This window comes from Hakea prostrata, chromosome 2 (genome assembly GCF_041222555.1).
Source record: "Hakea prostrata isolate BN-2017 chromosome 2, UWA_Hpros_2, whole genome shotgun sequence".
NCBI classification, from domain to species: Eukaryota; Viridiplantae; Streptophyta; class Magnoliopsida; order Proteales; family Proteaceae; genus Hakea; species Hakea prostrata.
This window is the reverse complement of record NC_142601.1, coordinates 29,264,975-29,278,489: the sequence shown is the minus strand read 5'-3', so window position 1 is coordinate 29,278,489 and position 13,515 is coordinate 29,264,975. Positions and strand designations below refer to the sequence as shown.

At 39.7% G+C, this 13,515-nt stretch overlaps 1 protein-coding gene across 1 annotated transcript in view; it reads left to right on the top strand.

Moving 5' to 3' along the window:
• LOC149024192 (sec23/sec24 transport family protein) overlaps window positions 1-12,237 on the top strand; it is an 83,311-nt gene extending 71,074 nt beyond the window's left edge. The window contains exons 12-14 of the mRNA XM_089144507.1: window positions 9,183-9,460; window positions 10,770-10,984; window positions 11,093-12,237. Coding sequence (XP_089000633.1) covers window positions 9,183-9,460; window positions 10,770-10,984; window positions 11,093-11,307 — 708 coding nt within the window. The 3' untranslated portion in view covers window positions 11,308-12,237. The remainder of the gene's footprint in view (window positions 1-9,182; window positions 9,461-10,769; window positions 10,985-11,092) is intronic.
• Window positions 12,238-13,515: the final 1,278 nt, after the last annotated feature.

The following is a 13,515-nucleotide window of genomic DNA, read 5'->3' as shown; positions in this document are numbered from 1 at the left end:
GCCACCCAAGTACTCAGTTCCATTATCCGTACGAAGGATTTTGACTGTCGCCCCAAACTGAGTCCTAATCATATTATAAAAATTTGGAAAGCACGAGAAAACGTCACTTTTTTGGTGAAGTAAACCTAGGTGGTCCCAGATGCAGACACGGTCCGAGAAGGACCCCACACATTAGAGTGAATGACTGAAAAATGGATTTTACTACGATTATCAGAAATAGGGTAAACATGCCTGGTTTGTTTGGCCAAAATACATGTCTCACAATAAAAATCATTCAAATTACATCTTTTAATCAGATCAAGAAATACTTGGACAAAATAGGTAAAGGAACGTGGCCAAGACGACTATGCCACTGCAATAAGGTAAAAAGTGCAGGAGAGGTGGAACTAAAGACCGTAGAAAGAGCTAATGGGGACCCGGACCCATCCATTAAGTAGAGCCCCCCTTTCTGTCTACCATTGTCAATCGTAAGCCCCATTTCTAGGTCCTGAAACACACAATGAGAAGTAAAGGATATCACGAGTAAGGCTACTACTAGGTAAAAGATTAGTCGAAAACTTAAGAACATGCAAGACATTAGATAAGGTAAGAGAAGGTGAACTGATAATAGATCCTTTCACAGAAATAGGGAGAGTAACCCATCAGCCATTTGAACATCCTGAGCAAAAGGGACAGATGAATAAATATGAAACAAAGTAGAAGAGCCTATCATATGTTCGGTTACCCTAGAGTCAATTACCCATGAGGGATAAGTCAAATTGACATTGTGACAACCAAAAATACTTGTGGGGAGTTGTGGATCAACAGAGGGAACAATGACAAAGGCTATACTCGCACTGGAAGTAGGTACTAGAGAAGATGAGTCAAGTTTGGACATCAACTGGCGAAGGTGTTGGAGCTCAGGTTGTCGAACTGGCTTGATTTGTAGATGCTTGATTGTTGCCCTTGATTCCACACCTACCTCCACGGGAATTTGTTGGACGTCCATGCAACTTCCAACGCTTGTCCTTTGTATGACACTCTTCTCCACAATACTCGCACTTTACTGGAGGGCAAAAATCACTATAACTAGATTTATTATTGCCATAACTAGCCACTAATGCAAATCTCTCAGATGTCTAAGTGTGTACCATACCTGTCCTTCAGCTGTCCTCTGTATCTACCATAGCATAGGCTTGATCCGAGAAAGGGAAAGGCTCTTTAGAAAGGATTTGTGCGCGAATTTGATCAAATTTTATATTCAATCCTTCCAAAAAATCATAAACTCTCTGTTTATCTTCCCATTGTTGATAGGCAATAGCATTTTCAGCATTCTTCGGTTTAAACTTCCCATAAAAATCTAAAATCTGGTAATATCCCCCAAGAGTGTAAACAGCCCTGGTATTACAAAAAATTGCCCCTGTGAATCGAAGGAAATTTAATCTAGAATCTTTGCTGCGTGTATAAAGGTTTAGAAACTGTTTCATACTCTTTTCAGCCCCTTAAACTGGAGGAGAACAATAGCAAGTAACACAGCAGCAGCAGGGAACGTGAATTGAAGGAAATTAACAGCAGTGACAGTGAATCGAAGGAAATTAATCCAAGAGGCTGACCTTAAACTGGAGGAGAACAATAGCAGGTAACACAGCAGCAGCAGTGACAGTGAATCGAAGGAAATCAATCCAAGAGGCTGACCTTAAACTGGAGGAGAACAATAGCAGGTAACACAGCAGCAGCAGTGACAGTGAATCGAAGGAAATCAATCCAAGAGGCTGACCTTAAACTGGAGGAGAACAAGCAGCAGGTAGCGACACAGCAGTGGCAGCGAAAAAAAAGAGCAGTGACCCGGCAGTTAGCGGCGGCGACAACGGCAGCGATAGCGGGAAATCAAGAGAAAGTCTAGTTCTCTCTTTCTTCCCTAATCGAATTTAGGCTCTTGATACCATTTTTTTTTTTATTATTTTTTATTTTTTTAATGAAAATAAAAAGTTATATTACTTAAAAACACTTACATATATAGGATTGTAGGTCAATAGTTTCAAAGCCTACAGAAGTAGCTGTTAGAGCTAGATTACTAAACCATTGCTAAAGCTCTGGGGATGGGAATACATCAAACCTGATAGCTTGTGTTATGTTAGCTAGTTGCATTAACTTATCTATATTACAGATAAAGGCCAAAAGAGGTAATGGGTTTGGGTAGGAGATGTAGTGTCAACTGGTTACTCCAAACTTCTCCTACTTCAATTCCAAGATCCTGCGCAGCATTGATTCCTAGTTGCAGTCCCACAAGTGTTGCTTCTAGTGCATCTTCAGTGTTTATCTTGCCAAAATTGATGGACCTAATATGTCCATCGATTGCAATCCCCATGCTCCATCTAGCCGCATTCATCCATTTGTTAAGAACCCTTGCACACATTAACACAACAATAGTATTAATTGGTATAAAGGGACATATGCTTTCTACTACCCATGTAGGTATTAACATATAATTATTAGGGTTATCATGAAAACGGTCCGAGTTCTCATTGGCTGGTGTTTGCCTTAGTAAGGTTCCAACGCAACTATTAATGCGAGAAAGAATTGCAGGTGGGTCGGGAATTTCTTGTGAAAAAACCTTACAGTTCCTTTCTTGCCATATAAAATAACAAGTGATTATGAAAACAGAGAAAATCCATCTAGCCGCTGGCTTATCCAATTGACGTTGAGTATTCTAACACATACTCAACATCGAGGTATCGGTCCAAAATTCAGTTCTCAGGCCTAATGGCCCAGCCGCATGGATTCTCTTTGTCCAATCACAAGAAATTAAAATCTAGCCAAAGGAGGAGGGTTGGTGCGTCCGGTCGGCAGCCGGCACCGGAAAAAAATCTAGCCAAACCTTTTTTTCATGGATCGACCTTATATGATAAAAGCTATGCTAGGCGTTCCCCGACAAAAGAGCGACGCGCACACTATGGCCGGGGTAGTGATAAGTGGGCAAGGGAGCAGGGCGCCCCGAGCGACGCGCGCACGGCGCCCGGATGCGGGATAAGTAGGCAAGGGTCCCGCGCCGGGACGAGTGCGGGTAAAGAAGCTAGTCCATAAGCATAAGCGTAGGATTAGATTGGCATCTTGGAACATAGGATCTCTAACTGGTAAGAGCTTAGAATTGATAGATGTTATGAGGAGAAGAAGGATTAATGTAGCTTGCATTCAAGAGACTAGATGGAGGGGTAAAAAAGCCAAAGAGTTGGATGACTTTAAACTTTGGTATCTGGGGATAAAACAAATAAAAATGGAGTGGGTATAATAGTGGATAAAGATTTAAAAAATGATGTGGTGGATGTTAAAAGAGTGGGTGATAGGATTATTGCTATCAAGCTTGTAATGGAAAAAGAGTTCGTAAATATAATTTGTGCATATGCACCTCAAGTAGGACTAGATGAAAGTCTAAAGCTAGAATTTTGGGAAAATATGGGTGGACTAATGCAAGGAATTCGTCAGGAGAAAAGATTATCATAGGAGGTGATTTAAATGGACATATTGGAAAAGATCAAAGAGGATATGAGAGTGTTCATGGAGGTTATGGTTTTGGAGAAAGGAATGACGAGGGGATTTCAATTTTGGATTTTGCTACTGCTTTTGATCTATCTATTATAAATACTTACTTCAAAAAGAGAGATGAGCATTTAATTACTTTCAAAAGTGGACAGCATAGAAGCCAAATAGATTTCTTCCTAACTAGAAGGACTGATAGATTGTTGTGCAAGGATTGCAAGGTGATACCGGGGGAAAGCTTAAGCGCACAACATAGACTTGTGGTCTTGGATATGTGCTTAGTCCCAAGAACACATAAAAGGTCCAAGGTAAACTATCCCAGAATAAGATGGTGGAATTTGAAAGGAGAGTACCTAAATCCTTCGTTAATGAAGTAGTCAAACAAGGAAAATGGGATTTTAAAGGGGATACCAATGCAATGTGGAATGAGATGGCTATGTGTATTAAGAAAGTGGCTAAAGATGTTCTAGGTGAATCAAAAGGAAAGATCCATTCTTATAGAGAGAGACGTGGTGGTGGGATAGTGAGGTTCAAGCTGCCATTAGGAATAAAAAGCTAGTTTTAAGACATGGCAAAGAACTAAGGATGTTGAGGATCTTCAAAGGTATAGGTTAGATAGAAATGAAGCTAAGAAAATTGCGGGAAAAGCAAGGGAAAGGAAGTATGAAGAGTTATACAATAAGTTGGGCACAAAGGAAGGGGGAAAATCTATTTATAAGATAGCTAAGATGAGGGATAGGAAGAGTAGAGATCTTGACCATGTTAGATGTATTAAAAATGGAGATGGTAAAGTATTAGTTTGTGAGGAGGATATTAAGAAAAGATGGGAAACCTATTTCTCTAGTTTACTAAATGAGCATTCTTCAAGCACTTTAATATGTCGGGAAGATCTACAACGGAGGCACTGGTGTCCGAACTTATATTCGTAGAATTTCGATGTCCGAAGTAAAAGAAGCTTTAAGGAGGATGAAACTCGGCAAGACACAAGGTCCTGATGAAATCCCAATTGAAGTTTGGAAGAGCTTAGGAACCCATGGACTAGTTTGGTTGACTAAGTTGTTTAATAAGATTATGAGCACAGGGAAAATGCCAGATGATTGGAGGAGAAGTGTTGTGGTTCCAATTTACAAAAATAAAGGAGATATTCAAAGTTGTAATAACTATAGAGGCATTAAATTGATGAGCCATACGATGAAATTATGGGAGAGAATAATTGAAACCCGGTTGAGACACTTAACTATAGTTACGGAGAACCAATTTGGGTTTATGCCAGGAAGATCTACAACGGAGGCTATTTACTTAATTAGGAGACTTATGGAAAGGTATAGAGAATGTAGGAAAGACCTTCATATGGTATTTATTGACCTAGAAAAAGCTATGATAGAGTCCCTAGAGCGTTAATTTGGCAAGTACTAGAGAAAAGAAGTGTTCAAGTAAATATGTAGATATAGTTAAGGATATGTATGATGGTTCGGTGACTAGTGTTAGAACAGTGGGGGGACAAAGTAATGAATTCCCGATAACAGTTGGGCTACATCAAGGGTCAACTTTAAGCCCATATCTATTTGCACTGATAATGGATGAATTAACCAAAGACATTCAAGATGAGGCCCCCTGGTGTATGCTTTTTGCGGATGATATTGTGTTGATTGATGAGACCCAAGTGGGGATTAATACCAAATTAGAATCATGGAGAGTAGCTTTGGAATCAAAAGGCTTTAAACTTAGTAGATCGAAGACGAATATCTAGTTTGTAACTTTAGTCATGATCGGGCGAGATGATGAAGTGGTGATACTTGACGATAAAGAGATTCCTCGAGTGATTGTTTTAGGTACCTAGGTTCAATCATAAGTAAAAGAGGTGATTTAGAAGATGAGGTTTCCCAAAGAATTAAAATAGGGTGGATGAAGTGGAGAGGTGCATCCGGGGTCTTATGTGATCGGCGTATTCCATTAAAGCTTAAAGGAAAATTTTATAGGACCGTTGTCCGACCAGCTATGATGTACGGTGCGAGTGTTGGGCTGTTAAGAAGAATCATATAGATAAACTCGGTGTAGCAGAAATGAGGATGCTAAGATGGATGAGTGGCAAAACTAGGATGGATAAGATAAGAAACGATCATATTAGAGTTGGTGCAGGAGTTGCTCCATAAGTGATAAGCTAGAGAAAGTCGGAGGTGGCACGGCCACGTCAAGGAGACCTATAAATGCTCGTCGGAGAAGTGATATAATCCATATTGAAGGAACTAGAAGAGCTAGGGGTAGACCTAAGATAACCTTAGGAGAAGTGGTGAGAAATGATATGTATAGCTTAGGCCTTGGATCTAGCATGGCCTTGAACAGAACCGATTGGAGGGCAAGAATCCATGTAGCCGACCCCATTTAGTTGGGAAAAGGCTTATTGTTGTTGTTGTTGTTGAGTTCCTTTTTCTTCCAAAAAAAGGGGGGGGGGGGGGGGGGGAAATGAGGGGGGGGGGGCTCGAACCGGCAAGCCACCTTTTAGTGCCTGCTAGAAGAATACTAAAAATTTTGGGTGGATTTGTAGTTTCCACATAAACTTCCACCACCTAGCTCCCTGGTTATTCTGTGCTAATGATTTGGAATCTACTATTGCTCGGAGTGCTAATTTGACCGTAAATTCCCCATTTGGGGATAACCGAGATACCAAGACATCATCCAGCTCAGACAGATCAGTTGGTAGATGTATATTGGGGATGGGGTTAATAGAGTTAGAGGACACTTCCCTCTCAGGGAGTTGTGGATCATTGAATGCTTCCGCTACCGTAATTTGCCTTTGCCATATTGCAAAGTCTTGAACATTTGTCAACATCACATGTTGTTGCAGTAACCAAGGATCGAACCAGAATGAAGCCTGTGCTCCATTTCCTACCTGCCGTTGCACCCATTTTTTTAGTTGTGGGAGTATACTTGAGATACTATTCCACGTCCAAGATCCCTCCTTCTTACCCACCTTTGGGTCAAAAATCGATGAATTCCTGAAATACCTGGCCTTCAATATTCTAACCCACAACGCCTGTGGTTGTGTGAGCAACCGCCACCCTTGTTTTAAGTAATAAAGCTGAGTTATAATCCTCCATTCTCTTAAATCCCAACTGACCCTTCTCTTGATACCATGTTGTAATGTGAAGAACTGCTCTTCAAAGTATATTATTCACAAGACCCTAATTGGGTATTTATAGTTACAACCTAGTTAAGTCCTATACTAAGTAGGGAAATGAAATAGAAAACAAATAGAAATAAAACTCTAGACTTATTTAGGAAACATAATCCTATTCTAATTAGAAAACCTCATCCATGTTTTCAACACTATTCGATTCTCTTTTATTCCTCTGAAAAATATCTTGAACCATTTAAGCTGTTATTCAAGAAGATCTTCAACAGCAGCAAGTGGAATTATCCTCATTCCCAATTCTCATCCATCTATTTCTCTAGATTTGCCTAACTTCCGTTTTTTTGCTTTTGTTATTGGAAACCTTAATTCCCAAGAACATATAGCCTATATATATCATTGAAATCCTCCAAAATCACTAATGTAGCCAATGCACATCTTCCCCTTTATACTATCAAGACTAGACATCAAACTAGCATCTGAGGTCCAAGATTTGGACCTCATACACCCTATGCTGTAGCCTGGTATTTACAGGCCAAACAAAGGCCAATTATTCCAAGATCTAATCTCAACGAGGAACCAAAATAGTGCTAATCTCGACCAGATCTGGTTGTAATTGTTTGTAATGCTGGAGGGTCTAATAGGTGTATGTCTACTAAGAAAAAAGGTGGGAACTGATATGAAAGAATATAGGTCTGACTAAAGTTTGGGTTTATTTCATCAACTCCTAGAATTTAGGAGGTGGTTGAAGGAATCTAGGAAGGGAAGGACAGGGCGAACAGGGTGAAGAGCGGGCAGGACTCTCTAAGATTTCCCATGGAGGGTCTAAAGGGAGTCACGAAAAAGGTGGGAACGTGAAGAATAGGTCTGACTAAGTTTGGGTTTATTTCATCAACTCCTAGAATTTAGGAGGTGGTTGAAGGAATCTAGGATTTTAGGGTTAAAGGGACTAGGGCTGAATCTAGGGTTGTAATTGAGCTTTGGGTCAGGGATCTCTTCTAAGATTTCCCTATGTTTTTTGCCAGAAACTCCTTAATCAATTTCTAGGGATGCCTTCTTTGACCCTGTTGAGCTGGTTTATCTAGAGATCTTGGCAGTTGGCCCTCACCACCTGTGAGGCTACATCACTTATGTTATGGTCACTTGATGTCTCTTATTATTGTTCACGAGGGGGATAGGAGAAACTAAACTTTTAAAAGTGAATTCATAGTTATGCAACTTAAGTGGCTCTAAAATGCTGCTTTTGGGTCACTTGTGGACCTACTAAAATTAGGGAATTCAAAAGTAATGTGGTTAATGGCTATCTTGTAAATTATTTGAATTTGTGGACACACCATTGCTTATAAAGGAGGACTAGATCAATCTGATGTTAACCAGTCACAATTGATAATCAGTTCACAAGAGGATTGCAAACTTCAGGCCCACCAAGGTAAATATTTCAATTGGTTCTTAGAGTTGCAGGAAATTTTAGAAGATCGAAATAGAAGGGGGAAAAAAGAAAGAAATCAAAAGAAGGAAAGAAGATAGGTAATCTGTCTGACTCAGCCCCTCTCACATGTCCGTTACCAGTGGCAACTCCTCAACTCACCATATCCTTTTGACCTTTTTTTCAATCTCGTTAATCAAATTCATATCCAAAGCTGTGGTCCTGTACTAACATATATAATATAACATAAGGTGATTGAGAAACTAATGAAGTAAATCTTGCTTTCCTTTCTTCTGCACATAAATTTAGGCTTATAGAAGAGGTTTATGACTAATAAAACACTTGGATAAGAGGCCAAACACATACAAAACCCAAGGTTTATTCTCAATAAAATTAGCCCTTCAGGTGAATAATCTGCCTCACAAACCAAGAGTTAAAAATTAAATGAAGAAATGATTCTGGGCTTTGAAACAGGAGTAGGATATGCAATAATTAACCTATGGAAAAAAGAGGCTGTATTTAAATAATGGGTCTTCCTTTCTTCGGAGTAAACAAAGTTGATGTTTTTTTCCTTCCAGATAAAATAGAAGCACAATGAGTTAGGAACAGAAGATCAATCGGACTCTTATCCTTTTGAGTTCAATGCACAGAAATTTATGCCAGGATTCATAATCCCTTCCCTTTTTCAATTCCAATCACTGTTAGACCTTAGACCCATGCATTGAGGATCAAGGAATGGGTAATTTCCAAACCAAACCTGCAATAAGACAAGTTGGGGGTGCAGTGTCTTGTGTTCCATCTCTTAGTTTGTGTGTTTATTCTGAGTTGTCATTAAGAAGCTGAAGCTTTTGAGGCTCAAATAGAAGAGAACTGAATTCAACTCAAAGTTGGGAATCTTATGTCATGCATCTTCCAAAATATAGCAGAAGTAAATAGGAGGTTACAAATATTTAACCGCCTACATTGGACTTTGTTTTTGCTTGGTTTGCCCCTATGTTTGTTTCCTGGTTGAGTCATGCTGGTCCAGCCATGCAATTGCACCGCTATGTTTGTGGACCGTGTTTGGCTAAGTATTCAACTTGTATGTCTAATAGCATTCAACTTGTTCAGGTTATTTCAGCATCTTTGGAGCAAGGAGTCCGGGAAGGGAGGATGTTGCTCCATGACTGGCTAGTAATTCTCACAGCTCAATACAATGATGCTTTCAAAAATACTCAGTATGGGAATGAAAGCTTGGCAAGTTCACAGATTGATGTTGCATTCACACAATGTCCACAACTATTACCTCTCCCTCGCCTTGTATTTGCTTTGCTCAGAAATCCCCTTCTTCGGTTTCATGAAGAAGGGGTTCATCCAGATTACCGCATATACCTGCAATGCCTTTTCAGGTATTTGATACTTCAGTAGGTAGTGCTGTCTTTTGTATGGGGATCATGTCATATAACATTAAGCAGTATAGGTGCAATCCTTCTACACTTACCAAGGAAGAACTGTTGCCAGTGCTCTTTTTTTTGGAGGGGTGGGGGGTTTGTGTTTTTCAACTGCTTTATTTTGAACCGCTTAATTGACGTGCTGTTTTTTTACCCTTTTTTCGCCTAATTGCTACCGCTTTGTCGCCTTGTGCGCTTTATCGCCACCTAGACGCTAAAGCAAATGCTTTTTTTACATTTTGTACATAATATTTTTTTCTTAACTTTTTTTTTTAAATCAAAATATATTTTTCAAAGCCATGTATAAATTTAATAACTTAGTCATTTCGGAATTGAGGCCTAAATTACAAAGGACCTCCGAGGCCCAAAGTGACATAGGTCCTCTACAAGCTCCAGACCTCTGTGCCCATCAGCAACAGATAATGAAGCATGAGCCATACTCAACATCGAGAATCAATGAATCATTAAATGGACAATGACTTGGAAATCGGAATAATGAGATCTATTAGTTTATCATGTTGGCCATGTTAGTACATAGTCATTGTTATGATGCTTGATGAGATGAACTTATGTTTGTATTATTTTTTTGGATAATTTTTCACAATTATGATTTTTTAATGCTTTTTTTTGGGATGAATGTGACTGCTGAATGTTTGTTTAGCTTATTATAGAAAGTAGTTGTATTAAAAAGTAGTTTAAAATTAATTGTATTGAAATTTTTGACCCAACCGCTTTGGTTGCCTAGGCGCTGCTTTGTCACCTAATCACGCCCCAAATGCCTTGCCACCTTGCCAACCTTGGAGGTAGGGATGGCAACTGGTGGCCAGTTCCGGAAACAGTTCTCGCTTTTCACTGTCTTAACTTTGTGGTCTGGAATCCAACCTGATGGAACCCAATACTGAACCAAACTTGATATGGCATGCAAACTGGATGAGTGCAGGGAGTGGTGTGTTAGGGTAAGACCATAAAAGTGATCTAAGGCAGGTTGCTTACTTGACTTACCACTGCTACAATGGCTTAATATGTACCCTTGTTATACCTTGTTTGCCCTCATTTTCAACCTCTACACAGTTGTCTATTCACTTTGCCTCATCATTTCTTTCTACGTGCTACCTGTGCATCAGAAAACAAAAGAAAATTGTTTTCAATTTCTATATTGTTTGAAGAGTCTTGGTGGTTAGAAATATGACTGATTGATGGTTCCATTGCAGTCTTGGATGATAAGAGTATCATGAGAGCAATGTGACTAACTGATGTTTCCTTGCAGTGCATTGGAACCCAGTTCTCTTCACCGTGCTGTATATCCTGTACTTACATCATATGCTACCCCAGATAAGCAAGCATATCCCCGCCACTCACTGAGTCGTGCCGCGCTTATGACTAGTGAAAGTCCCATATTTTTCCTGGATGCCTTCACCACTCTCATTGTATATTATTCTTCAACTGCAGACCCAAACATTCCTTTTCCTCCTCCACATGATTGTAAGTCCTTCTGTTTGTTTGATTTTAACCTTCAAGTGTATGTTTTGTGTTCACAAGCAACAGAGAAAATTTATACTAATTATGCTGACATGATTGTCATCTGTTCAGGCCTACTGCGGACCACAATTAACAAACTGAAGCAGGAGAGAAGTATAACACCAAAGCTTATATTTATCAAGGGAGGACATGATGATGCGTCTCCATTTGAAAACTACCTAATTGAAGAGCAAGATGTTGATGGAAGTGGTCTCACTAGTGCCATGGGTTTCGTTTCTTTCCTTGAAGAGATCTTGCAGAATGTTTTGGAGTACATGAAGACATGACAGTCCCATAATCAAAACCTCAAGTAACTTAGGAAAATACAATTTAGTCATCTATTAAAGTGCAGTGCCAAGCCATGGAAAAGATGGGAGGGCCTTTGATAGGAACAATCATATTTAGCTAGCAGGACTTCTTACTTGTAACCCAAATTTAAAGAGTAGAATAGAGGACAAGAGCATATCCTGATGCCCATATTGCATTTGTGGTGCAAGTTTTCTGGATAGTGTCATTGTGATGAGACATGTGAGCAAATTTAGTGTCATTCCAATTATGTAATGGTAGGATATATGTTGACTCCATTATTTGCTACAGAGCTACATGTGTTTGTTGCTGCAATTGTCTCATAGGAGTTCCAGACCCTACTCAATCATTTATGATTTCAAATAGTTATTCATGATATGTATTTTGTAGTCTAGGAAGTCACAATTCAGTAGGTCGATTCACTAGGGTTTTTTGTCTTTCTGGTTAAGATCGATTAGATTCAATTCAAGTACTGTGATTTCAGATTCTTAGAAATAAGATTACATGTATGGACATTCCAGGAATCGTATAGGATTTCCTCCACTATATCCTATTCTTGGACTTTGTTGGGCTGTGGTTGTGTCGCTACAGGAAAATGTCAATCAATGGTTAACAGCTGATCAGAAGCACAGAAGTTGAGGTTCAACCATTGGATCTGCATGATTGCTGATGTGATACAACTGTAACCCCAGGATGTACATAGGAAGTAGAGGGTTTGGATAAGTTTGGTGTTTCCTTGGCAATGAAAAAGCAAGTTGTGGTCCTACTCCACCTCTAGTTGGATTTAATGCACAGTAGTTTGCAGTAAGCAATTATCAAATTCCAGTTGGTTGAGCCAGTTTGCATAAGTTTGGCCTCATAGAGAAACGAAATCGAAGTCCAACTGCTTATTCATATGGTCCAGCAGTTGGGCTTCTACAACCTGGCAATATATATATATATATATATATTTATTGTTGAAAGATGAATTATTCATTAAAACGTATATGGTTACGTTGCAGAATTTTGCCAAGCAAACTGGACCTTCCTGCCTAAAAGATCTGCAACTGAGTTGGACTCTTTATGGACATGAGAGAAGCTACAAGAGAAATAACAAGGGGTAAGATATAGAAGTGGCCGACATTTGGACGGCTGTCAATGCCTTAATGGATGGGATCATGTTCGTTGAATTTTTTTTATTTTTTTTTATTTTTTCCGAGATTTTATAGAAGGGTTGGGGAATTACTAATCCGCCGTCTAATGGACCTTGGGATCATGTTCGTTGAATTCTTTGCTGTCAAACTACTCGATAGTATGGTTATAACCTTCAACAACACCAATTTTCATGGATAGCCAGTTGTTGGTGGGAACATTTTTGCTAGCATTGCGATACCATTGTTGTTTCTGAAGATGATACCAAAACCATTTATCCCATCTCTTAATTTTGATGCGTCACTGTGAGACCAAGCTTGTGGACCATCAGTTGTGGTTGTGAGCCGATGAACAGAGGGAGGTCTATGGGCTTCTGCAAATTCCTTAAAGGCCTTCTTTCCATTAGAATGACTTTTGCAGGTGATGCTGCCAAGAACTGATTTGATGATCTTGCCTGTACACAGTAGGAGAATGGTGTGCTGTAGGTCAGAGTCTCCAAGGCTCTTACATGATACTAGAACTAAACCGAAGTTATTAGAGTTTTCTATTGGTACCCACTTAAGTGGGAGTGAAACTATGTTCTCCTCCTTTGAGTGGGAAATATTATTGGTAACCCACTTTCACCAAAATAAATTATTACTCAATACCATGTTAGTTTTCCTCACCTTCTATGTTAAATTTAAAATTTGAAATGACAATTTTTCCCTAAACCCCCCCCCCAAAAAAAAAAGGTAATAGATCATAATGCCCCTCAATTATAGTCATCCACTTCCATAGGTTCAATTTTTGAACATTCAGACTCAACTCAAACAGTCCAAAGTTGTCATCTACTGGAGCTTCGGGTTCGTGGACCTGAAACCATGGGTTAATGGGTTAGGATTTTAAGGGATTTCACAGGTTGGGGTTGGGGCTCGGTGGGACTAGGGTTGGGTGTGGCTGGGGGTTGGCGTTGGGGTTAGGGGTGGGGGTGGGGGTGGGGGTGAGGGCGATGGGGCACATGGGTGCATTGGGTGTGGGGGCGATGGGCCAGTGTTTGGGTGTGGGGGCAATAGGCATTG